This window comes from Cibotium barometz, chromosome 21 (genome assembly GCF_041138505.1).
Source record: "Cibotium barometz isolate CiBa-2024 chromosome 21, ASM4113850v1, whole genome shotgun sequence".
In the NCBI taxonomy this organism is placed as follows: Eukaryota; Viridiplantae; Streptophyta; class Polypodiopsida; order Cyatheales; family Cibotiaceae; genus Cibotium; species Cibotium barometz.
In genome coordinates, this window is record NC_141066.1 from 2,879,596 (window position 1) to 2,905,963 (window position 26,368).

The 26,368-nt window shown below is 43.8% G+C and overlaps 1 protein-coding gene across 1 annotated transcript; it reads left to right on the forward strand.

Moving 5' to 3' along the window:
* Nucleotides 1–3,263: 3,263 nt before the first annotated feature.
* LOC147626760 (long chain acyl-CoA synthetase 4-like) lies at nt 3,264–24,566 on the forward strand. Its single transcript, XM_086815297.1, has 19 exons — nt 3,264–3,882; nt 5,103–5,166; nt 5,290–5,379; nt 5,620–5,676; nt 5,837–5,885; nt 6,146–6,222; nt 6,452–6,491; nt 15,734–15,828; nt 15,927–16,094; nt 21,525–21,635; nt 21,886–21,973; nt 22,075–22,141; nt 22,398–22,473; nt 22,617–22,734; nt 23,151–23,396; nt 23,477–23,616; nt 23,704–23,886; nt 23,967–24,086; nt 24,220–24,566. Exons 1-19 carry the CDS (start codon nt 3,701–3,703, stop codon nt 24,265–24,267), a joined length of 2,019 nt encoding a protein of 672 aa, XP_086671423.1. The 5' UTR covers nt 3,264–3,700; the 3' UTR covers nt 24,268–24,566.
* The last annotated feature ends 1,802 nt before the right edge of the window (nt 24,567–26,368 follow it).

Consider the following 26,368-nt stretch of genomic DNA (forward strand, 5'->3'; position numbering starts at 1 on the left):
GCTCTCTTTAGGGGTTATGGGGTGTTTGGAAGCTACTATGGTGATGATGGGTAAATTGCACCATTTATTGTGGCTAGTGATAGTGAACCTAGGGGTGTCCTTGAACAGCAGCTGTGCCCAGTCTTTTGTGGGGTTCTCTAGAGCTATGATGATCCATTTTGAGGCCATTCTGTCAGAATACATGCATATTTCTTTAATCCCCAGCCCTCCCTTGGTTTTGGGTACAGTACAGATGTCCCATTTTACTTTAGTCTGCTCTTGTTCCATGGGTCATCTCCCCATAGGTAGTTTCTGCATAGCTTGGTGAAATCATTGAGATCGGCATCAGGGGGTCTCCAGCAGCTGAGGAAATAGATAGTAGAAGGGATGATGAAATGATTAAGCACCATAATTCTCCCTGCTATTGACAGTTGCTTCCTTTTCCATCTAAGTAACTTGCTTTCTATTTTCTCCATTACCCATTGCCATTTTTGTCTCAGTGACACCTTGAAACCCATGGGAATACCAAGGAGCCTGAAGATCTCACCATCCTGAATGATGTTACAGCCTGTCTCAAGGAGCCAAGAGGGAGGGGGTTCAATGAGGGTTTTGATTCCTGTTTTGCTGTGATTAATTTTGGAGCCTGAGGCTTCACAGTAGGTTTGTAGACAGCTCCAGAGTACCTTGATGCTCTCTTCTTCGTTTGCTATTAGACTGTTAGTGTCATCAGCAAACATCTGAGTGCACATTTGATCTCCATTGGGTAATTTGATTCCAACTAGATCTCCTTTGCTAATCTTGTCCTTTATTAGCCAGTTTAGACCATCTGCAGCTATAGCATACAACAGGGGAGCTAGAGACCATCCTTGTTTGATACTCTTTTCAAGAGGGAAGGGGTCTGAGAGTTCTCCATTGATGATAATTTTAGCTTTGGCATTTCCAAACAAGGTTTTTACCATGTGGGTGAATTGGGGGCCCAGACCCATATCTTTGAGAGATTGGAGGATGTAATCCCACTGGATTCTGTCATAGGCTTTCTCAAAGTCAATCTTAATAAACACGAAGTCCTGGCTGGTTTTTTCTGCATAATCAAACCCTTCCCATAAGGCAATGATGGAGTCCAAGATGTACCTGCCCCCATTGATAAACCCTTTTTGTTCCTTTGTTATCCATAGTTTCATGTGTTTAGTCAGTCTAAGGGCTAATGCTTTGGCAATGATTTTGTAGACACTGTTGAGAATTGTGAGAGGTCTCCAGTTACCCATGATCTCCTTGGGGCCTTTTTTTGTGGATCAGCTTGATAAGGCCTTCATTGATTTGTGATGGCAATGCTCCATATTTCAAGGATTCTTGCCACACTTGGAATATGGGTCCTGTTAGCACATCGCAAAAAGTTTGGAAAAATTCAGCAGGCAGTCCATCCTCACCTGGACTCTTATTGGGCTTGAGAGAGAAGATGACCTCTTTGATTTCTTCAGGAGAGATGTCCTGATCCAGAGTAACGGCTAAATTGGCAGGGACAGTTCTGGGTCTGGCTACTTTGATAGCCTCCATTGCAGCTGTCTTGGTTGGGGAGGGGGGACCATCTTCCTGGAAAATGTTGTGGTAGTATTCAGTGAAAAGAGCAGTTTTTTGTTCTCATCTTGGTTAATAGCCTGGATTCCATTCTTGTTTTTGAGCAAGGGGATATGCTCTTACCTTTGCTTGACCTTCAGCATTTTAAACATTTCAGGGCATGGCCTGTCAGTTTTTCTTGCCCACCATTCCCTGGTATAGAGCTTAGTATGTTGGAGGGCAATTTCTTCTTCTCTTTTGATTTTGGCTCTGATCTGATTGACATTGGTGATTGACATTGGAAGGGTCAGTGGAGGCCTCTTGTTCTTGAAGTTACACTTGGAGTTTTTTAAGTCTGCTGGTTCTGTGAGCTGAAACTTCCTTTCTGACCTGCTTGAGCAAATTTTGGGTAGACTTGACTGACAGACTCCAAGCTTTTACCGGGGATAGATTGTTGCTGAAGAAGGATTTCCAGATGTGCTTGATTTCTTCTTGAACTAGGGGCAGTTTAAATAGAGCTGGGTCTGTGTGGAACCAGCTAGATTTATGTCTGTTGTCTTGATTATCCATTGTAGTGATGATGGGGTAGTGATCTGAAATGCATGTAGTACTGTCTACCGAGCATTCACACCTATTGTATTTAGAGTAAATTTCACCGCTTGCATAAGCTCTATCTAGTCTGGCTTTTCTGGAGAGCTCTCTAGTAGAGTAGTTTTGCCATGAGAAGATTCCTTCTTGACCCAAATCTTGCAGATTGAACTTGTGTTTTACTTTTTCCCAAGCTTGTTTCTCTGAGCCAAAAAGGGATTGTCCTTTGAAGTTGTATCTGTCCTTGAGGGTTTCAACCATGTTAAAGTCCCCCATAATCAAAACAGGTGCACGTAGCCTTAGAAGGGAGTTCCAGGTTCTTGTCCTCTGTTTCTGAGGGCCGTGAGCATAAACTCCTACAAAGGTGAAGCTGTTCATGAGTAAAACTATCCATTGATTGTTGATGTCAATGTGAAAGTCCTGTAGATATTGGATGCAATCATAATGGATGCCCACTGCTAGGCCTCCACTTCCATGAGAATGAAGTGAGAATATCCAAAAGTGCTCGGGGGAGATGGAGAATAGCCTTCTGTTCAGTTCCTCTCCTGAAGTCTTTATCTCCACTAGAGTGATGATATCCAGCTGACCTTTGGCTTTGAACCATTGTCTTACTAGTTGGGCTTTCTTTGGATCTGAAAGTCCTTTGACATTGAAGCTTGCAACTTTCATTATCTTTTGTTTGGGGGTTTGTTAAGACCTCCTTTAGTGACTGACTGGGGGGTGGTTCCCAGGTGTGCTCTGCCTCTCTTGAGTTCTTTGCTTATCTCCATGTCATTGGAGTTGCCTGTTTGTCGTTTGGAGCTTTTTTCAGGAGCTAAAATGCCTGTGGTGTCCATATCGGCTGCATCCAAGTTGTCGACTCCTGATAACATTCAATTCAGAGAAGTAAATGTAGTGTAGGGGTATTGATAAACAATACTTATGTAACCTTTTCAATTTGCATGTGTTGACTTTAGTATATGTGCGTACCTCTACTTTCATTTATTTATGAGTGTTAGTTAGGACGAGAAAAATGATCGAAAATCATGAATTGGACATTGTGACCCGTGTGGCACGGTTGGAGGTAGGTGGTGGTGTCTTTTGATGAGTTTGTAGCCAGCCTAAGGTTCGGTTGGGCTTTTAAGGTTCGGTTGCCCTCTCTCTACTGGGCTTTGTGCATCCGTGGCTAAATTGAATTGAATGATCACTGTTGTTCGGCCAACTGCCGCAGTTAAGGCTTCTCTCTTTCACTCTCAGTACACACACACTCTCTCTCTCTCTGTCTCTCGGCAACGATGATCCCATGCCTCAATTCCAGCAAACACGGCGTAATAGCCTTCGCCAGGGCCATAACTCTCGCCATCGCTTACGCAGAAACCCTAGTTTCTCCTTACTCTGCGGCGCCTCTTCCGTTCATTTCTGAAGTGTGGCCATACCGAGCTTTCCCTTTTGATTTTTTTTTCTGCTGTGCAGAAACCCTAGCTACAGAAACCCTAATTGTTGCCACGCTACCGTGAGCACCCATTCTGCAGATACTTGTCTCCACTGTTGCTCTGTTTCCCAGGGTGTCGTGCTCTCTAGGGTTAGGATTTTGCAGACAATGGTGGGAGCTTCGGACCCAATTCTGTTACAAAACCTCAAGTACTACAATTGCAAAGTTGAGGAGGGCAAGGAAGCCGCCAACGGGAAGCCTTCTGTCGGACCTGTTTACAGAAGCATACTCGCAAAAGATGGGTTCCCTTCCCCACCTTCAGGAATCGATACTTGCTGGGATGTTTTCAGGTCGTTCATTTAGAACTTGCCTTCGCTCTCGTCTTTTTGTCTGCGAATGCAGAGAGTTTTAGTTGGCTCAACATATTGTTAATAAACAGATACGATTTTTGGTTTATGTCATGCGTCAGAGTTCATTGGCTATGTCGTGGTCGAGTCAGTGTGCGTCGGTGTTCCTTCAAACTATACAACTCCCTCGCTTGCACATCATATTAAGGTCAATAAGTCATTGGCGCTGTGTCATGCTGTCAGATGCTATCTGTGGCATGGTGACAATGTGTGGTCATAGAGTGTGTGTGGCATGTGTATCATGATAGTGAAATTTGATGAAGAAGAAAGCATCTTCGCCTCTCCACGTCTGAAGTCATTCGTTATGTGCTATACTGTTATGTGATGGTGTCACTTGTCCCATGTTTCATACATATCATGAGAGTGAAATTCGATGTGAAGAAGAAAGTAGGTCTGAAGTCATTCGTTATGTGCTATACTGTTATATGCCATCTATGTGATAGTGTCACTTGTCCCATGTGTCATACACATCATGAGAGTGAAATTCGACGAAGAAGAAAGTACCTCTAACCTTGCTGCAATTCGCCATTACAAATCCCCTCCTTACTTGGTGTAAACCGTTGAGGTCCTTTTCTAACACTCATTACTTCGGATTAAACCCAAAGTGGAGAATTAATACATAATGTGAAAAGATGATCAAAACACCATTACACTGAAAAGTAGCTACCAACATGATTTATCCCGTATCACGTTTGTACAGTAGCTGCTGCAAACACTATCTGTGTTGGATGGACAATTTGTGTAGTACGAGTGTTGGATTGGAGAAAGCACAAGAGTCAGGCACCCTCACTATGCACCATTCTGGTAGTGCGAAGCTGCTTTTAGATCTCAATTCCCCTCAAGCTGCAACAAACGCTCTTTTTGTCTCTCTCCTTCTGGTAATGTTAGTTGGCTTAGAGTGGTAAATCTCTCAATGGCCATCTCCATTTCTTTCACATGGCTCACCTTAGGGCTTACTGACCTTACCTACCATATCTCTAATGTAATGAGTCCATGCCCATCCTCGATGGGAGGCACTGAGCATGTATTCTCTGTTTTGTTTTTAGAGGATTCTATCTCATCTATTAGTTTCTCTGGCTACATTTGGTTTCATACATCAAACGAAAGCTATTCTAATTTCTTGAGTGAGGTACCTTTCATTGACCCAGCCTCTTTTCTGGCAGTGTTTCCGTGAAGAGAAATCCTGACAACAAATTGCTTGGTCGTCGGGAAATCAACAATGGGAAAGTGAGTTTCTTAAAGCTTGCAGTTTCTTGTTAGCTTTAAATGTTAAGAATTGTTATGCCTGAGGAGTAGTTAAATCCAAGGTCTGAGAACCACCCTAATCTACAATGTAAGAATTGATTGCAGGCAGGCAAATATGTCTGGTTAACTTACCAGGAAACTTTTGATCAAGCTTTAAGGATTGGCTCAGCAATGCGGATGTGTGGGATTAACCCGGTGAGCTTTCTAGACATCTAGTAAAGGGATCTGGGTTATGGGTCTGTCATCCCAATGCATTAGGATGCCCGTGGTGTTTCAATCCTTGAAAGAGTACCCTTTCTTTGTTATCTGTACGGGAGTAACTATATAGTTGCCCTCTTCTACCTTGGACTCTCACTATTACATTTGCCTTTGGACTTTGCCTCTGCATGTACCCTGATATCATTTGAGCAAGTGTATTATTGCTTATCTTTTCAGAGGGAGAAGTGTGGTGTGTATGGAGCAAATTGTCCAGAGTGGGTGATTGCAATGGAGGTTCTTACTGAACGTTTCTGTGCATTCTTTTCAATGGCTTATTGATCCATCTAGCATGCTTAAATGCCTCAAAGCAGGCCTAATAAACTATTAACATATTCACAGGGAAGTGGATACGGTGTCTCACCTTTTGCTTTCATATCTCACTGGCTGTTGACAGGCTTGCAATGGGCATTCTGTTTCTTGTGTGCCCTTATACGACACACTAGGTTCTCCCCTCTTCTCATGTACTGTAGTTTCTAATATATCAGTTGATGTTTTCTCATTGGGTCGAGGAAAGTTTGCATGGTTTTTGAACTCATGACTTTATAGTAGTGTTTGCACAAGCTGATCATGGTTTTTTGAGTGCTATTTGGTATAAATTTAGGATACCAGAGCTTTGTGATTTGAGCAGGTTGAGAGTAGGTAATGTCCCGTGTTTTTGTAGTGGGTGGGTTTGAATTCTTAGGGACGTTCTTGATTCAAACAGGAGCAAATGCCATCGAGTTCATCATCAAACATGCGGAAATCCCAATTGCATTTGTACAAGAGGCCAAATTGCCAGAGGTATGCTCACAAGTATGCTGATTCTAGTCATTATATATGGTTCCTAACTAGCCGTATATAAAGAATTGCTAGCTTAACTTGATGTAGCCTTTTTCACACCCGTTTTTTTGCAGGTTTTTAGGTAGACTTTTGGTTTCATGATGCCTTTCACAAGCAAAGCTGCAGACATTTATTTACCTTGGTTTATATCAATGCGTCTTTTTAACCCATATTTTATGGTGTTTTGTAGATACTGAAGTCTTTGCTAAACTGTTCAAGTTTCCTAAAAAGTAAGTAGCTACAATACTTTGTAAGTTTTTTCTTTGATTTGTGAACATGTAAGGCCTCCTTATGACACTGGATTTATATTTGGTGTGGTTGGCTATCCTTGTGATTGGCTTATTGTGGGCGTTGGCTGGCATTTGATGCTCAGCTTTTTTTCTTGAGAAAGAGATCCTTCTATTAATTAAAAAATAGCAGCCCGAGGGCTAGATGTACATGCTCAGCACCCTCCCTCATAGGAGGCCAAAAAGAAGATGGAGGAGGGGTACTACCTCATTTAGGGGGGAGAGAGAGAGAAGCTGGCGGCCGTAATGCGAAGTAATCTCGCCGGCTTGATCAGTGAAAAAGTGGCCCGTGTGCCACTTGTGCAGGAAGGCCTCTCGCCGTCTATGCATGCGATCTGACCCACCTGAAGCTTCCCCCATCGATTGTGGAGGGTAAGAATGGAGCGGATAGACCCAACTGGAGGAGTGGGAATACCCTCGATGGCCTTTTTGCTGCAACGGGGTCCGCCATATATGTCATGCAGCTATGCTGCAGATGATCTCGCATCTCGGACTAGTGCTTAGAGACCAGGGCTTTGCGATGTATCGGGACTGGGGACTCTATTAATCTTGCAGTGCGAGAGTCGGAGGGCTTGCCAACTTGCTATCTTCTCGTAGAAAAGAACAGGCCCGGTCTCAGTCACCCAAGCTACTGCCCCCCAGCCTCCAGGTGATAGTACGTACCAAAGTGAGTAGACGAAGGCTCCTCTGCCAAGCTTTTTGCGCTTTGGGACAATGCCAAAGGCAGTGCCATTGTGACTTCGTGGGTGGCTGCATCGAATGCACCATGCAGCTGTCTTCCAATGACCAACCAAACACTGACAGTGAGGCTGTGATGGGCTAACTGCCAGAGGAAGAGTGACCTTCCTAGGCTGATAGCTGTCCTGCAGCTGCATGTAGAAATCTCCAATGAAGCGGGAAGAGATGCCGTGGGAGTCCCAGTGCCCCCGCTGTCGGGGAGTGCCATCAATCTCATGAATCTGGATCTTGCGACCCATCCTTGCCATGTAATAGAAAAAAGGGGCGGTTAGGCTCTTTGGGCTGAAGGGACCGTGCCTCTCCCACTTACCTGGATCCCACTAGACGTGAGTCAGAGGTCTGCGAAGCAGTCCGACAGAGGAGGAGCTGAGGCCGTGGGCTCGGGCCTCTGTGGTCCCCTTATCCGGAACTACATATTGGTCCTGCAAGCATGAAAACAGCATGCAAATTCAATTGTAAGCAAGCACATAAAGATGCTATGCAATGCAACATTGGTATGGACGATTCCCGTTCATGAGACTACCAAAATAGATATGCTCCAGGCAAGTACACGAGGTACCAGACCCAATGGAACACCAAGCCTGCAGGCATTTCCGGGCATGTATACACAAGCACAAGTCCCAGCGGAAAGCCAAGCCCACAATATCACATGAGTGGCATCAAACCTTGGCATATGCAACTGCCACGGACGCCAGTCCAATGTACATACATAATGAGAAAGCACGGGTGGACCAATTGGGTGGCCAAATGGTGACATTTCCCTCGCTTCTAAACAGTTGTCCGCAATTGAAAAGCATCCAAATATGTCTGAAGCAAATGCGGGCAATCTCTAAGGAACTCTTCATCTACCCATTTAGCATCAATGGTGTTGGCTCAAGAAGGGTTAGTATCTATGGAGGTTGAAAGTCAAACATGGCTTTGGAGTTGAGTTAAAAGAGAGAGAGTGAGTGATAGAGAAACAACACGACTTACATTAATGATACAAAGTACTGCAAATGCTTGATTCATCATATGGAGTACAAGCCTTTTTCTGTATAGGCCTTTCCACATACCAAACCCTTTGACCCTTATTAAATGCACACTTACACTCCATCTAAGCTCACACACAACTACACACATAAAGTGTTCACACCTTTTTAGGGATGTGTTCACACACACACACACACACACACACATACAAGCAAGACTTTGATCCCAACAAACCCCCCCTCAAGGGATTGCCTCATACTATGTGGAGTAAATCTAGAACACTAGTTTCACATGCCAGTTTTTTACTGTCATGGATAAATCTATCTTCTAGTTTCACGTGCCAGCTAGGTTTCACTTGGGGTAGAAACACACAAGGAATAGGTCACACAAACAACACACACATACATGGATACATAGAGATAGGCCTTGCATCTCTAGAGGTTTGACAGAAACTTAATACAAAGGGCTTTGTGTGAATATATGCTCTTATGTGTGTGTGTGTGTGTGTGGAGTACGTGTGTGAGAGCATATCTTGATACAGAGTTCTACACCCACTATTGGGCACTGATGACGTTAGTGGGGATGTCATAGTATCTAGTCCATACTATGCATAATGGAGTTGATAGTTATATAGTCTTGTGGGTTGACTACCATGAGTATATAACATGCATGTTCCTAAAAGGAAAATTTGGGCATATTCTTGGATTCATCTAGGTATATATATATATAGGTCTTGCTTCCAAGAAATCCCCCTCAAGGGCTATCTCTCTTACTGTGTCAACGATAAATCTTGGACTCATGGTCTAGTTTCTCATGCTCGCAGTGGTGCACCTTGGGTAGGAATCCCCTCAAGAGATATCTCACCTCACTTGTGTCATGAGTTTTTCTCATGCCGATGAGTGGTTCTACATGAGTAGGAATAAACAAGGAAAAAAGACTAGCAACACGTACAAACCACATATCACATGGCCTACATCATATGGTGGCCAGAGGTGATTTACAAAAACAAACACAAGATTATTTTGTTCATTTTTGGGATATATCTAGGGCAAATAACCCACAATAAATATAAATGATTATTTTTAGGAGTAGAAACTCCTGGTCGATGAAGCTCTTGGTGTGCTACTTCTCTTGCGGCGTCGTTTCCAAGCCAATGCCAATGCAGATTTTGTTGTGGAAGACAATAATGCCCATGCTAAAGAGGCCCAAAGTGAGATACCCAACATAATGGACACACCAAATACATTTTATTTTCTCCCATGTGAACACACTTTTATTGAAAGAGGGCACCCTAATATTTTAACAGTCAAACCTTATCTTTAAAAAAAAAAAAAGGGTGCCACGAGTACCGTCTGGTTTGGTGGATGAGGTGGTTGAGGCTGTGTAGGACCAGCAGGTGGCGGGGTCACATCAGGCCAAAAAAGGCAGCCGTTGGCAGGCGTCTTAAAAAAAAAATGGGTGCCACGAGTACCGTCTGGTTTGGTGGATGAGGTGGTTGAGGCTGTGTAGGACCAGCAGGTGGCGGGGTCACATCAGGCCAAAAAAGGCAGCCGTTGGCAGGCGTCGAAGGCAGGGTCGTCAGAACTACAGTTGAGGAGCCGATTAGAAGCAGCAGGTCTGCACGGCAGTAGTAGACGCATGCAAGAGGACGTTGAAGTATGCTTGGTGGGCTGTAGCACGTGAGGCTCGTGGGCGGCCCTAGCAGTATGAAGTCGAATCAATGATCGAGGTCAGCGATTGCATAGCCTTTTAATAAGGCTTTAGATCTACAAAAACCATCATCGCTGGCAGGTTGTCATGGTAGATGTGGGCTTTACACAGGTGGTTGCTTGTTGCTGTAGCAATTAGGGCTCTGATACCACTGTTGGCTCAAGAAGGGTTAGTATCTATGGAGGCTGAAAGTCAATCATGGCTATGGAGCTCAGTTAGCAGAGAGAGTGAGAGTGATAGAGAAACAACACGACTCACATTAATGATACAAAGAACTGCAAATGATGGAGTACAAGCCTTTCTCTATATGGGCCTTTTCACATACCAAACCCTTTGACCCTTATTAAATGCACACTTATCCACTCCATCTAAGTTCACACACAACTACACACATAAAGTGTTCACACCTATTTAGGGATGTGTTCACACACACACATACAAGAAAGACCTTGATCCCAACAAATGGGAAGATAGTTCTTGAACTTCACATGGTAACGCCTAACAACTTTGCATGTAGCAAGCTTGCGTTCCTTGGGATACACAATTTGCTGTGGCTGCAAAGTCTCCTCAAGCTCATTCACTCTTGATGGATCCTCAATGACTGGTTCACTGGGCTCCGGCCCTACATACTTGCGAAGGAGACTCACATGAAAAGCATTGTGTATGTGCCAATGACTAGGCAATGCCAACTTGAAAGCCACTTCATTGATCTTCTCGTGTGATATGCAGCGGAAGTCTTTGTATTGGAAGATCCTGTCACACAAATGCTCACACCGTCTTCAGAATCCTGAGTTTTATGAGTTTAGCAATCCACTTTAATACTTCAAATTTTAAAGAGTTATGAGAACTCTACACCAGATTGGGTCCCAAATTACCCACTGAAGGGCCCCTTATCCCGATAACGAGATAATATTTGCTTTATTACTTTAGAGAGAATGACTGGGGACTGTAGATAAGCCAAACGCAAGATCTCAGAGGATCTGAAGCCTGGCTGAACTGTACACGGCTGTAGAAACACCTCGATGAACTGATCTCGAGCCTATGCACTCTTCCCAAGGGCATGAGGAAGGGCTGCACATGGGAGGTTGAGAAAAGAAGGCGGTGGACTGTTCTAAGCTATGTTAGAATGCTGTAAATGCCTATGAATGATAGAATACCTTTACCAGATGATTGGTGTATGCCTTGATCATGCATTGAATGCTGGATACTGATGTATACTGGTGAATAAGGCTGGAACTGCTGGAAATCTGCAAACGCAGACTGTAGGGCTGAATACTATTGTGAGACTGATGCTGGACTGAAACGCAGGGCTGTATGGCTGATGCTGGACAGAAACACAGGTCTGTTTGTTGATTTGGGGACTGTGGAGGACTGTACGGCTGCGCCTGAATGCTGTCCTATTGTACTGTTGCGTTAGGACTGCTGGACTGCTGTGTTGGGACTGCTGAACTTATATATCACTCTCTCTCTCTCTCTCTCTCTCTCTATATATATATATATATATATATATATATATATATAACAAACGTCTCTAACACGCCTCTAATGTTGTTACGTGCACACCCATCAGGTGTACAAGTGGCATGGCATCATCAAGCATTAAACAGGACATTTAAGTATTATTCAGGCATATATCAGGATAAGCATGTATATGGGGGTCATCCAGCACCAACATCAGTACCTTAGCCTTCATGAGCATGTAAGGCATTTAGTTGCATTAGGTCGGGGCTGTTAGCACCAGCCGACAGCACATTAGCACCAACTGACAGCATGGTATGGGCAGCCGACAGCCTTCTAGGCATTTATGACAAGTCGTGAGCATCTGGGGGGCTGGCCAACTGCAGCAAACTGGCCGACCAGCAACCATGTTCACATATAAATAGAAGCGCATCCATTCAGTCCATCATATCTCAGTTCAGCAACGCATTGATCATCCTCTCCTCAGCGTTTCCTTCTTAGGCAACAAGGAGAGCATCAGTTCGTCATCTGTTCATCAGTTCAGCATTAGTTCATTAGCGTTTCAGCATACAGACATCATCGCATCAGTTCCAAGCATTCCCTTCAGCGTTTCCTTCCCACCAAGAGACAAGGGAAAGTCAGTGGGACAACTGTTCATCCAGCATATAGGCAGCATATTCAGCATATAAGTCATCATTCCTACCTCCTACATAGAGGGAAGCCGGCATCGAAGGGTGGACCTCAGCATTGGAGCAAGGAACAGTCCTCATCTTCAGCATTCAGCCCATCCATCTCATCCCGAGAAGGATCTTCATCTAGGACAGCATCATAGATCTATTTAGATCTCATTGTAAACCCATTCATCTAATATAGCTGCATTGCATTGCATTGACACTATTTGTCTATCTCTTAAGCATCATTAAGTGAAGTTTAGTTAGCCTAAGGTTGTGTTTATGACGGTCATTTCCTCACGTCACATTGGCATCAGAGCGTTACAGGGTAACCAGCCTTAGATCATTTTCCTTCCATCAGTCATTCTGTCGGACATCATGTTAATCGCTTCCGCATAGTTAAACCCAGTTTTCAAAATCTTGCAGGCCATCCTTAGGGATTTTCCCTTAGGTATGCATAGTAACCCATCCATCTGCATTCTTGCACAGCATATATGGTTGCACATGGCTTGCATAGTAGACATCTTAGCAGTCAATCTTGCATCTGCAAGGCATACATGTTTGCCCATGAATTCTTTGGGAAGAAGAATGACATCCATCATCAAAGGAGTACATAAAGTTTTGGGTTTCAACTGGCAGCAGCAGGGGTTTCTCTTCCAAAGAAGAAGACGAAAGTTTACTCCAACATCGCCTCAGGAAGTTCAGAGTTTCAGGAACGACAGAGATGGTGGGTGAAAGGATTCCACAGACAGGTCAGGGGTGACTCATGTATTTCCAAGAAGTTTTAGCAGCATTTGCCATTCAGTTCCCGCAGTAGACAAGTCTTTGGCTCAAAGGATTCAACTCCTACAGTCGACCTCAATCCCGGCAGAAGAAGTCAGAAGGGGGCAGTGGTTTCAGTGGAGAAGGATCACCAGAGGAGTCGAAAGGTTGCTAGGTATACCACCTAGCAACAGTTTAGCAGAGGGGAATGTCACGTGCACACCCATTAGGTGTACAAGTGGCATGGCATCATCAAGCATTAAACAGGACATTTAAGTATTATTCAGGCATATATCAGCATAAGCATGTATATGGGGGTCATCCAGCACCAACATCAGTACCTTAGCCTTCATGAGCATGTAAGGCATTTAGTTGCATCAGGTCGGGGCTGTTAGCACCAGCCGACAACACATTAGCACCAGCCGACAGCATGGTATGGGCAGCCGACAGCCTTCTAGGCATTTACGACAAGTCGTAAGCATCTGGGGGGCCGGCCGACTGCAGCAAACTGGCCGACCAGCAACCATGTTCACATATAAATAGAAGCGCATCCATTCAGTCCATCATATCTCAGTTCAGCAACGCATTGATCATCCTCTCCTCAGCGTTTCCTTCCTAGGCAACAAGGAGAGCAGGAGTCCATCATTTGTTCATCAGTTCAGCATTAGTTCATCAGCGTTTCAGCATACAGATAGCATCACATCAGTTCCAAGCATTCCCTTCAGCGTTTCTTGCCCAAGAGAGAAGGGGGACAACAGTTCATCCAGCATATAGGCAGCATATTCAGCATATAAGTCATCATTCCTACCTCCTACATAGAGGGAAGCCGGCATCGAAGGGTGGACCTCAGCATTGGAGCAAGGAAGAGTCCTCATCTTCAGCATTCAGCCCATCCATCTCATCCCGAGAAGGATCTTCATCTAGGACAGCATCATAGATCTATTTAGATCTCATTGTAAACCCATTCATCTAATATAGTTGCATTGCATTGCATTGACACTATTTGTCTATCTCTTAAGCATCATTAAGTGAAGTTTAGTTAGCCTAAGGTTGTGTTTACGATGGTCATTCCCTCACATGTCACAAATGTCTCTAAAAAATACGAGTCTTTCGAGGTGCACACCATACCCTCCTCATACCAAACGCCTGGGATGTCTCTAACAACCCTAGGTTTATGACCAATACTTACCACCTGTCACATGCCATATAACCTTGTTAGCAGACAGTTTCACACGCACGGTTCACGCGCGGGCGTCCCTTTACTTGGAACTACACATTGGTCAGGCAAGCATGAAAACAGCATGCAAATTCAATTGCAAGCAAGCACATAAAGATGCTATGCAATGCAACATCGGTATGGAAAGTCCCCGTTCACGAGACTATACCAAAATAGACGTGCTCCAGGCAAGTACGCGAGGTTCTACCTGACCCAATGGAACACCAATCGTCCAGGCATTTTTGGGCACATACACAGACACAAGTCCCAGTAGAAAGCCAAGTCCATAGTATCACATGAGTGGCATCAGTCCCCGGCATATGCAACTGCCATGGACGCCAGTCCAATGTACATACATAATGAGAAAGCATGGGTGGACTAATTGGGTGGCAAAACGGTGACAATACGAGGAAAGCCTTTCAATGCTCACCCCTTGGCTAAAGGCCTTGAATGACCAGCTTGCCCAAGAGTCCTCTACTTTGAATAGTTGGACCAATGATGCCCGACCCCCACATTGATGGGTTTGAATTATTAACCTCTAGTTCCCTCGAGGCTACCTTGGCCCTCGCAGGATGGGCGTCTGTCCTTGCCCAAAGAAAGCTCCGGATCAACCTCTGCGCTTGTCCTAGGTATGCCTTGGATAACGCCCAACAAGAAGTAATGTGCCACATGGTGGCCAAGAGCACTTGGTTGGCGACCACTACACGTGTAGCAAGGGAGAGCCAAGTGGTGCTCTTGTAAAAAGGAGCATTCTTTCGAATGCTCAGAAGAAGAGGGGCAAGCTGTTGATCAAACCCACCTAACAATCCCAAATATCTGATTGGCGTGCTGTCCGTAATCTATTGAAAAGACTGAACTGGTCTCCAAGCTAGGGTGGGTGAGGATCCAACCCAAAAACCGCATGACTTGTGCTAGTTGAAGTGAGCTCTTGATGCTAGGCAGAAGATCTCGATGGCTTGCACAAATCTTTGAAGATTCCCCTCGTCTCCTGAAAGAAAGGCGGCGGTATCATCTGCAAACTACGAGTCTAGAAGCTCCTCTTGTGAGCGGATATGGAGACGAAGACCCTGCAGCCCAGTCCCTTGGGCAGCCAAGACTGTTCATCACCCCACAACAAAGAGAGAGGAAGGGGGCGAGTGGGCACCCGTGACGGACTGATCTGGTGATCAGGAACCTGTCCCCTTTGGCCCCCGGGCGGCGGAATAAAATGCTGAGACTATCCGGATCCATCCGGTCGGGAATCCCATCTGAGACATGGTGCCCTCGAGGAAAGCCAATCCACTCGTCATAGGCTTTCTCAAAGTCTAGAAGCAGCACTGCCATATCCTCTTGGTGAAAGTGGGCCATGGCGGTCGCCTCCCAAAAAGTAAGACATTATCCAAGATGCTCTTATCCTAGATGAAGCCTGTTTGTGTGCCATCGATCAGATCTGGAAGGTGAGGCTGACGGCGGGAGCTGATGGCTTTGGCCAGGATTTTGTAGGTGCCCCTAAGTAGGGGGATGGGGCACCACTGTAGTACCTCCAAACGGTCACCACCCTTCTTGGGAATCATTCAATTCTTGTTTTAGCTTTGTTGGTCACATAAATATGCACTCTACATCACTTAAGAGATGTAAGGAAGGCATCAAGTCTCATCCTATTGTTTTCTTGTGTTGTGTAGTTGTTGTCAGCTTTGGTACATTTACCGAACAACAGAGAAGTGAAATCGAGTCCTTTGGAGTCCAAGCATATTCGTGGAAGGAGTTTCTAGATCTGGTGTGCAATTCAAGCTGACCATGTGAAATTAGTGTTGGCTGTTTCAGTATACAGTTATTATTACTCTTTCAGGTGACGATTCTTTTTCATTTATGCAGGGGGAGAATAACCCAGTTGACTTGACTCCTCCCAGAGGCTTTGACATTTGCACCATCATGTACACCAGTGGTACAACTGGAGAACCGAAAGGGGTTATGCTTACCCATGAGTCGGTGTCTCTACAGATCGGTGCTGTTGACTACTGGCTGGCACATTTTGAAGAAAAGGTTCCTCCCAAGGCTATTTATCTTAGTACTTTTTTGACCAATGCATTGAAACCTTCATATGTGTGTGTGTGTGTGTGTGAGAGAGAGAGAGAGAGAGAGAGAGAGAGAGAGTTGTGTCAAACAAAAATGCACAAGGGTATATCAGACAATGGTAGAGTCCATAATACGCATTCATCATGCTTAGTGGCATGTAACATGGGAAAAAATTGGCAAACCTAAAAGCTGTTCACTACATTCTCTAGAGTATTCAAAAGAAGAGGCAAACCCCATGAATCCATTGTGTGGAGGACATGGGTTACATATGCAAGCACCACTGGAGGCCTAGAGTGTGTATTGATGAGTTAGGGGTACCCGCATGTATCCTATGATAATAAGACAGAGAGAAAGAAAGAAAGAAAGAGATTGTATTAATGCCTAAGAACAACCTGAAGGGTATGAGACTAAAAAGCGACCCAAAAGTCTATGAGACCAAAAAGCTGTTACATGTGATCCATGAGTAAATTGGATGTCAAGACAACATGAAAATGGTAAAAGACTAGCTGCCGAAAAGGCCAACATACTATGTAGACCATGTGTGTTAAATAAGGTAGGTAGCAGAAGAACCTCATTTGTGTAGATTGATAATGTGTCGTCCTCCTCATGAACACGAACACGTGCGCGCGCGCGCGCACACACACACAGAGTGTAACATGACTACTATGTGGAAGCGTGCTTCATGGTGATTAGTGCAAACCAATAAAGATAAACGCTAATCACATGCTCATGACATAGAGAAGTAGAGAGAAGGAGAAGAGACACTCTTTACCTAACCTACTACTACTATATATTACCGAGTGAATGAGTCATTACAATGATTATCATAGATCCAATGTAGATATAGACTATGAATGCTATGCTTGAACTAATGCTTACTGACCTCCTCTGTGCGTTAATGGAAAACGTTGCTTTGGAGATGTATGTGGCTGATCCAATGTCACATGCACACCCAGTTGGTGTAGAGGGGGCATGGCATTCTTCGCATTCATGAGCATTTAGCATAGCATTCTTAGCATTAAGTGAGCATTAAGCATGGCATTCCAGCATTAAGTCAACATTGTGGACAGCCGACAGGAGTGTACAGCAACCGACTAGGAATTGAGGGCAATCGTGAGAATATTCAGCAGCCGACAAGACATTTCAACCGGCCGACTGGTATTAATCATAGTCGTGAACACTTTCTGCAGGCCGATGGCTTGATAGTAGTCGGTACTACCTGACCAAGAAATATTCTACTACCCTCCCATGAACTAAACATGGAGGTCTACATAACAAAAAGATAAAAAAGGACTAGGATGACTAATGCCCCCGCTTCTTCAGACTAGGCTATAGGATGTGAATCTTACATCTTCTCTACACAAGACATGGCTAAAATATGATCCAGTCTTTGCCTAATTTCCCAAGCCTTGACTAACATAATCGAAGAGCTTGGCTATATAGAAGAAAGCGTATCTTGAGGATATGTTGAGACTAGTTTATAAATGCACTACTTCAACTTACATCATAATTTTCTGAAGGGGACTGCGAAAGAGGCTTTCAAAGAGCCCAGTCATAATCATTCACAATATTAGTGGAGATGTCATGACGGTGGGTTTCTTCTGTCACATTTGCTTCATGCTTCTTTTTGAAGCAATACTTCCCTTGAGACCACAATAGCTGTTAGACATCATTCCCTACTTGCTAGCTTCCTATTTTGTGTCCTATTTTAGCCTCTAGGGCTGACCATGTTAGTTTGAGGGGCTGGTCACCCCTCACATATATTTTACCCATATTTATTTCCTATTTTATGGTCTTGGGATTTTTCCCAATCGTGGGGGTATTTATCACCAGTTGGTTGCCTTCATGTAGAGGTATATATAGCCGGTAGGCCTCCCTCATATTTCACTGCTTGCATTGCTTGCCTAGCTTGTCTAGTTGCAGTCCCTCACTTACGAGGTTCTCCCCTCTTGCTCAGGGACATGTATTCCTTTTGGTGATGATATTGAGAGCAGGTTCTCACCTGTGTTTCCTCTCTCTCTCTCTCTCTCTCTCTCTCTCTCTCTCTCTCCCCTGTGTTTCCACTTTCCCTTCTTCCGCTACACATTCTATCATGGTATCATAGCGCCGGTAATTTTCAGCGTTGGATGCTCCCTCCTCTACCTCTTCATATCTGTGTTTTTCTGCCCATGTGCAGATCTGTGTTTTTTCTGCAGGCTTGTTGTTTTGGAGGATGGTTTTTTGGACCCGGCGGGATGCCTTGGATCAGAATCAGGTTGGGCTCATATCAATCCGACGATATCTTTTTTCAGAGGGGGATGTGGAGTTCTTTCATCTTGCGATGCCCACCTCCGTGGTGTGTACTTATGTACAGCTTTGGGCAACACATGTTATGGAGTTTGAGCAGATGGCCCCCATCTTTTCTACAGAGTCTTTACATCTTGCGATGCCGACCTTTTCAGAGGATGCTTTTGTACAGCAGTTGGCTACTCTTGGTACAAAGTTGGAGCAGATTGACTCTTTCTTTTGAGGGTTCCAGTGAGGAGTAGTTTGCTTCTCCCAGGATTGATTATATACAGGATCTGATCTTGGTTGGTTATGAGGTTTTTCATACCTTCTCCAGGCTGGATACACGACATTCGACTTCGGGGAGTGTTCTTACACTTGGGTTTGGAACCATTATTTGGAGCAGCACGTCGTAGCCTATATGGTTTTTTTCTTCCAGAGGAGCGGTGTACCTGGCAGCTTGTTCTGTTGCTTTTGTAGCTGAGTTGCTGAGGAGATTGCTCGTGGAGCTTTCTTGGTACTTGTTTTTGCAGTCTTTCATCTTTGATCGAGGATGTCGTCTTTGACTTCTTGGAGTTTGCTGAGCATCCGGTGCTGAGAGGGGGTGTTAGACATCATCCCTTACTTGCTAGCTTCCTATTTGGTGTCCTATTTTAGCCTCTAGGGCTGACCATGTTAGTTTGAGGGGCTTGTCACCCCTCACATATATTTTACCCAATGTATTCCTTTTGGTGATGATATTGAGAGCAGGTTCTCAGCCGTGTTCCTTTCTCTCTCTCTCTCTCTCTCTCCCCCCCCTGTGTTTCCACTTTCCCTTCTTCCGCTGCACATTCTATCAATAGCTACATGTCATCTTCAATCTACATGCTTTTTCAGTATGCCCAGGCTTACCACAAAAGGAGCATGATTGCTTATCTTGAGTGGATTGATTTGTCTTTGGCTTTGATCCTTCGACATAGAGTGCATTATCTTGATATATTGCATTTGGAGTAGATGTCCTTCTCTCTTCTTCAAAGATGGAGGATTAAACCTTCTTGAGAGACAAATCGGGTAGATTCTTGAGAGTTGTCACTAGGTGCCCATAGCTTGGTGATAAGCTCTTCAATATCACTACAATAGTGATGTCCTCTTTGATGACTTCTCCTTCACCTGCAAGTTGAGCCAACAAACTTTTCATCTTGTTAAGATGAGTTGAAAAAGACATACTTGGCTCCATGGAGAGACCAAAAAATTCTATCATGACAAACATTAGAGTCCCTTTCCCTTTTGCTCCAAATAGTTCTTTGAGAGTTTCCCATGCTTGATTGGAAGTCTCACAAGCACCAATGTGGTGGATGTGATCATCTTCCATGCTTAACAAGAGGATTGCTAGTGCCTTTTCATCTTTTGCTGTACATAGACTTTTATCCTCCCCCCTTGGTGGGCATCTCTCTTCCATTGACCACACTCCAAAAACCCTTCTTGATAAGAAGGAATTTGGCCTTCACTGACCAAGTAAAGAAGTTTGTGCCATTAAACTTGACCATGTCCTTCATTTTTCCCATGATTGGATCCCCTTGTGGAGAAATCCACTAGTGAATGTCGACGATAATGACATCATCGATGTAGAGAAAAAGGATGATAGCCATGTTGCTAATAACCACCTTGTGTGTTGTAGATCTCCTTGAGCAGGGCCTTGAAACAAGAGAGCTCTTCAAGCTCAAGTAGTGGATAAATCCACTGTTATTACTGAGCAATAGAGCTGATTACTCAAGAATCCCTTCACCATATAGGTGAAGACCTTCAAGGTATGAGGATGGCACCTTTCTTGGCTTCTTCTTGATGCACTTGCACTTTGATGTGACTTCTTTTTCTTCTTGGAGCTTGAGCTTTGCTTGATTGGTTGATTCCTCAGTCGCTATAGCTCTTCAATACATCTTTAGTGTAAAAAATGATAAAAAAATAAAGCTTCATTAAAGATGGGCTATGGTGGTGAGCTTCTGCCATAGAGCAGTCTGAGAAGAAGCATGCGGCGCGGCCAGCAGAGGGAGAGATATGACAAGCCCTCTTAGGAGGATGAAGCCTACTGGTAGGCGACCTCGACAGTAGGAGGAATTGAAAAATAATGAACTGGTGAGGGCGCATCAGTTGTACGACCAGAGCATTAGAGTTTCTGTGTATGATTTGGGGGAAATCATAATGCCGAGGCTAGCGCGCAGGGTACCCTTCAATTGCTGTTTCCAGCTGGTGCGCCTTGATGCAAGGAACTCGTCTATGGAAGGATTTGACAAAAGGAGCCGTGGTTAAGGAGCTGGAGGTCCTCCACAGAAGGTGGGTACAGCTTCCATGAAAGTAGGGGAGGTAGGTGAGCTAGTCTAGGGATAAGGATTAGCACTAATCATGGTGTGATTAGTGAAAATTGAGCACGCCCTAGGATTTGTGCTTGCTTCGATACCATGATGGAAATGCAAGAGCCAAGGTGTGGAGTTCAGCATTCAGCATCCATGCAGTCAAAGTTAGCATCATCAGCATTATACATCTTTTTAGATCTCAGTTGTAACCATTGCATTTAATATAGTAGCATTGCATTGCATTGCATTGAAACCATTCTATATCTCTTAAATGTTTCTAAGTGCATTTTAGTTAAGACTAAGGTTGTTTTACTACGATTAATCCCTTGCATGTCACATTCAAACTGTTAGACTGCATGCCCTTGGTCTTGGCTCTACAATCCGTCTTTGAATGCAAAGAATGACCCATGACTTGCCTTTATATAGGGATTTCTATAGCAAGTTGTAATCAGGTCGGTTTTCACTCTTGCGGCCCTGACAAGTCATAAAAAATGTCATAAAATGTGTTCATATTGTGGCCATAATATGTCCCAACCACTGATGCATGTCTTGGGCACCTATAGGGCCACCAAAATGGCTGCAAACTGCCCATATACGACCTCTAACTTTGCCTTTAAGGTGGCTGTAAGGAATAATCATGTCTACATGGCACTAGATTAAGGTGTGCGTGAGTGAGAGAGAGAGAGAGAGAGAGAGAGAGAGAGAGAGAGAGGAGAGTCAAGCATGGGGTTTTTGGTGATATAGTACTGGTAACATCAACTCTCCAGCAACTCTTAAGTCTAATGTACTACTATGTTTACAGATGACTCCCGAGGATTCATACTTGTCTTTTCTACCGTTGGCACATATATTCGATCGTATTATTGAGGAGTACTTTATCTATCAAGGTGCTTCAATAGGATATTGGCAGGGGGTGAGTCTTTTTGTTGCCTATCTTATGGTTCACTTATTAGTGGGTGTTTTATTGATTAATGTGAAACAAAACATGGAGTTGTCTTGTGACTTTGTTAATTGCAAGTGCATGAGTTTGTGTGAGAGTGAACCTTGTATTAGTATTAGCTTTATCCTCATGTCCCTCTTTCATGTTGCCTGTTGGATAGCTGTTATCTCTGGATGCCAATGAGGTGCAACTCATGTTGTAATCTCCCCGTTGTTGTGTGAAGGATCCGAAACTGCTCATGGAGGATCTACAAGAGTTGAAGCCATCATTATTTGCAGGGGTACCCAAGGTTTTCGACCGTGTCTATGCAGGTCTGATATTTATGTACAACATGCACATCCAATGGAATGTTCTTGCTTAATCAAATAGTGGTGTCAGCTTTATTAATGATTTTCTGTCTTCTGATTTGTAGGGAGTAAAAGGTGGTTAAGTGGGGCGTCGTTGAGCCTTAGGCTTCTGTTCGATGCGTGCTACAGATAGTAAGATGCTTCTTTTCAGTGATAGTGTGACTTGGAACTAATGAGTAGTGAACAGTGTCCAGACATACGTGTCTGCATACAGACTTATATCCACTCGTTTCTGCATGTGTGTGTGTGTAGTTTTTTTTTTTTTGGGGGGGGGGGGGGGGGGGGGGGGGGGGGGCGTATCTACTTTTTGCAGCACATGTAGCCTGAACTACTAATATCTTGAAGTTATGTTGGGCATTTTTGGGGGTTTGGGGGTCTACTTACACAGCAAACTCTTTTGGATGAGAATGGGCTATAAACAGGACAAAGCCTCACCGTTGGCAGATAAAATAATTTTCAATAAGGTCAGATTCTTTTTAAAGATAGCTCTGGGCTTTCAATCATGTGTAAACGTGTTGATTTCTGGCTATTTTGATCTTACAGTAGTTAGTTACTGCCTTACATATAACACTAAAAGATGATTTGAATATCATTTCTGATATTACAGATTCAGAAGCTGCTTGGGGGGCAGGTCAGGTTGATTATGACGGGAGCAGCACCTCTAGCATGGCACGTGGAAGAGTTTCTAAGAGTCTCCACCTGTGCAATGGTGGTCCAGGGCTATGGTAAATTATATTTTGGAGACTAAACTTGATATATATATATGTATATATATACTATACACACACACACACACACACACACACACACACACACACACACGTATGTGTGTGCAGGTGTGTGCTTATGTCAATGTATGTCTGTACATATTCATACACATTGTATACATATTCATATACACACAACATGTGTACACACGTGTGCACATACACACAATGCATATACATATTCATATCTGCACAACTTGTGTACACACATGCATGCATGCATACACCTTTATAAGGTGGAACATAACAAGCCTACAATGTGAGAATAATTGTACTTCTCTACAACAATCTAGCACAAAGAAAGGAAAACTATATAAAAAGCTTTGCAATGGGTTGCTAGGACTTTCAACTGAAATTTGTTGTTTTTATTGAAGGCTTGACAGAGACATGTGCTGGAAGTTTCTGTTGTGTTCCAAATGAGTTGTCTATGATTGGTACTGTTGGAGTTCCCTCTCCCAGTATTGAAGTGTGCCTAGAATCGGTACCCGATATGGGGTATGATGCTTTGGCAGATATGGCTAGAGGAGAGATTTGTATGCGAAGCAAGATCATGTTTTCTGGTTATTACAAGCGTGAAGATTTAACTCGTGAAGTGATGGTAGACGGTTGGTTTCACACAGGTAAAAGTTAGGCTTTGCTGGTGTTTAGTGGGCATGTAAGTGGGAACGGGCTACCATTTGAGCTTGGCAACATGGTGCAGGTGACATTGGTGAGTGGCAGCCAAATGGATCCTTAAAAATAATTGACAGGAAAAAGAATATTTTCAAGCTGGCTCAGGGAGAGTACGTTGCTGTGGAACATCTTGAAATGGTGTATGGGATGAGCCTGTACGTAGACTCGGTAAGCATACTTCCTAACATAGTTTGTTATGTGCAAATCTTGTTTTATTAAGTGATTTTGATCTCTTCAAACTTATATTAAAAGCAGATTTGGGTCTACGGCAACAGTTTTGAGTCCTCATTGGTTGCCGTGGTTGTACCTAATGAGCAATCTCTTCAAAGTTGGGCGGCTGCGAATGGATTGAAAGGTGACTTAACCGACCTTTGCAATGAGAAAAGGGTCCAGGAGTTTCTCTTTCAGGAGCTGACAGCACTTGGCAGGAAGCAGAAGGTAACAACTACGCACACAGCCACAACTGACCAGAGCTTCGTTGTATACAAGTTCTTTAAATGTGCCCCTTTTTTGTGCAGCTCAAGGGTTTTGAGATCATCAAAGCCATTTATCTAGAGCCTATTCCCTTTGATGTAGAGAAAGATCTGATCACTCCTACTTATAAGAAGAAGAGGCCTCAGTTATTGAAGTACTATCAGGTGTGTTGCTTTGATGAAGATACGCTTGGGCGCGCGCACACACGCACACACAGAGAGATGTATATGTGGGTGTGCGTGGAGAGAGAGAGAGAGAGAGAGAGAGAGAGAGGTGTTAATTTGTTGTTGTTGATAGGTTATCATCGATGGGTTATATCAAAGTGTGAAGCAACAAAGCACGTGATTTGCTTGGCTACAGAACATAAGAAATGGGCCATGAAGTGATGTGCATAAACTTGCTCAATCACTCACAGAGTAACTGACGTGGGCAAGGATGTATTCTTTAGTATATGTAAAAGGATTTGCAAAATAATATTTGCTCATGTAAGTTAGTAAAAGTGGCACTACGTGCACAACTAGTCATAACCAGAGGTGTGGAAATTGGGACCTGATTTGGTTTAGCATGTGTCATTTTTCAATTTACTCCTAACGTGTAATCAAGGCTCAAACAATGAATGAGGTAGCTGTACATCATTGTGCAAACCCTCCATGCCTAGAAGACATGTTAGTTTGGCTTGAAATTGGTGTTTAGAACAGGGAAAGGATGGGAGTTCACACGAAATGCTTATCAAGCTGAATTGAGTGTTGTAAACATGGTAGGAGGTTCTGAAAGGATTTGAGAATGAGATCTGGTGTTTGTTGCTAGGCCAGGTGTAAGGTGTGGTGTTGGACATCTACAGCCAACCCAGTAAAAGCCTTGTCCCATAGGTTTATGTTCCTTATTCACACTGAAGCTTTTCCAATTCCTGCTCAAGCCGTAAGCTCGAAGCAAGTCAGCAGTGGCATTCAGCCCGCAGTCAATGTTAGTGCAAAGAAATGCTAAATTTGACCTGCAAAAACTATTTTGGGAAAGGGTATGTTGCTTTGTGACAATGTGTTGAGATGCAGTGTATGGCATAGTCTGAGTCTGGGCAACTGCACGTGTCTTGGCTGCTTGCAACCTGCATTGCAAACGGGATGTGGGTGTTTCTACAATCTGAGAAGATGGTTAGAGATTTGGGGACCTTTAAAGGGTAAGGCAATGGGAGGGTGTGTTTAGGTTTGGGTGCTTGCTTTGAGACAGTCTTTTAAGAAGATAATAATTGAAATTGGCTCTTGACCCTCAGGCTCTCGTGTTACACACAAATCTCCTTCACTTTTGCCTTACATTCAAGTTAATTTTTCACTCTCGCTGCTGCCTTCGTCAACCGCATATAACCTTTTACTCGTCTCATCATCCCACATAAATCCCAGATTCCTCACGCGTCATGAGTAAGAAATCCATGTATATGTGTCCACCACCACAAGTACTCCGATCAAAGAAGGGCACGAAGAAAGAAGTTTTTACTTTAAAAGAGAAGTATATCATTTGCCGTGCACTCTAGATAGTCACGATGTGAAGACCTCTTACCGCCAAAGTTGCATCTCCAAGCCGCTCATACCGCCCGGTTTCTCAAGCTCGATAGCTTTGCAACATAGCAAGCTATCATGTTGCTTGGAGAGAGAGAACCCACGTTTTGAGAGAGAGAGAGAGAGAGAGAGAGAGAGAGAGAGCTCTCTTGAGCGGGTATGGTGATGAATGTACACTAATAGAGAGGGCGACCTGCAAAAATTGAGAAAGAAAGGCGTGCGTGCATCATGCCACACAAGTATGCAGAATCTCGAAAATTGTGAGATGCTGTTTTTGGAGACCTTTCATATACAAAAAAACACCTTAGCAAAACCCAAAAGCTTGAGAATTTCGTGAGGGCTGCTTACTAAAATCAATTTTGTGAATGACAAGAGAGACCACCGGAGGTAAGTGCGTGCTTTTCATGTCGGCAAATTGTTGATATTCCTATTCGTTGGAACTCATGCTTTTGTTTTGCAATCTCGGCTGTGCTGTGCAAGAATTCTCTCGTGGGTGGGTTGTCCTTGACCTAGTCCTCTCATTGTCGAGGGTCGGTGGGATCCCGACCCTCCAAAGAGCAGGTCTTCTTTCAACGTAAGTAAACTAGGAGTCTTAATTTACTATTTTCCTAGTTTACCTTGAAGTGGAGCATAGCCCAAAAAAATTAGGAGTCTCATCTCAAACAAAAAAAGGTTTTTTACCTTTTGTAGGCTTAGTTGGGAATTGAGTCCAAGGCCTCTAGCTTAAAGAGCTAAGCTCTAACCAATTCACTATTAAAACCACATTGACTACCCTCTTTTTTAATTAACAAATCTTAGTTTAAATCCCATGTCCCTAGTTACCTTGGGTAGACTAATATCCTAGTTTTTTGAACTTTACTCTCCTAGTTTACTCTCTCCTTAGATTACTTTCCTAG

What these genes read in the sequence shown, in the direction of transcription:
- LOC147626760 (XM_086815297.1), top strand. Translation starts at nt 3,701, where the DNA reads ATGGTGGGAGCTTCGGACCCAATTCTGTTACAAAACCTCAAGTACTAC. An exon ending in AATGGTGGTCCAGGGCTATG is followed by an intron (nt 22,735 to 23,150) that starts GTAAATTATATT and finishes TTTTTATTGAAG; the next exon opens with GCTTGACAGAGACATGTGCT. An exon ending in AGACGGTTGGTTTCACACAG is followed by an intron (nt 23,397 to 23,476) that starts GTAAAAGTTAGG and finishes AACATGGTGCAG; the next exon opens with GTGACATTGGTGAGTGGCAG.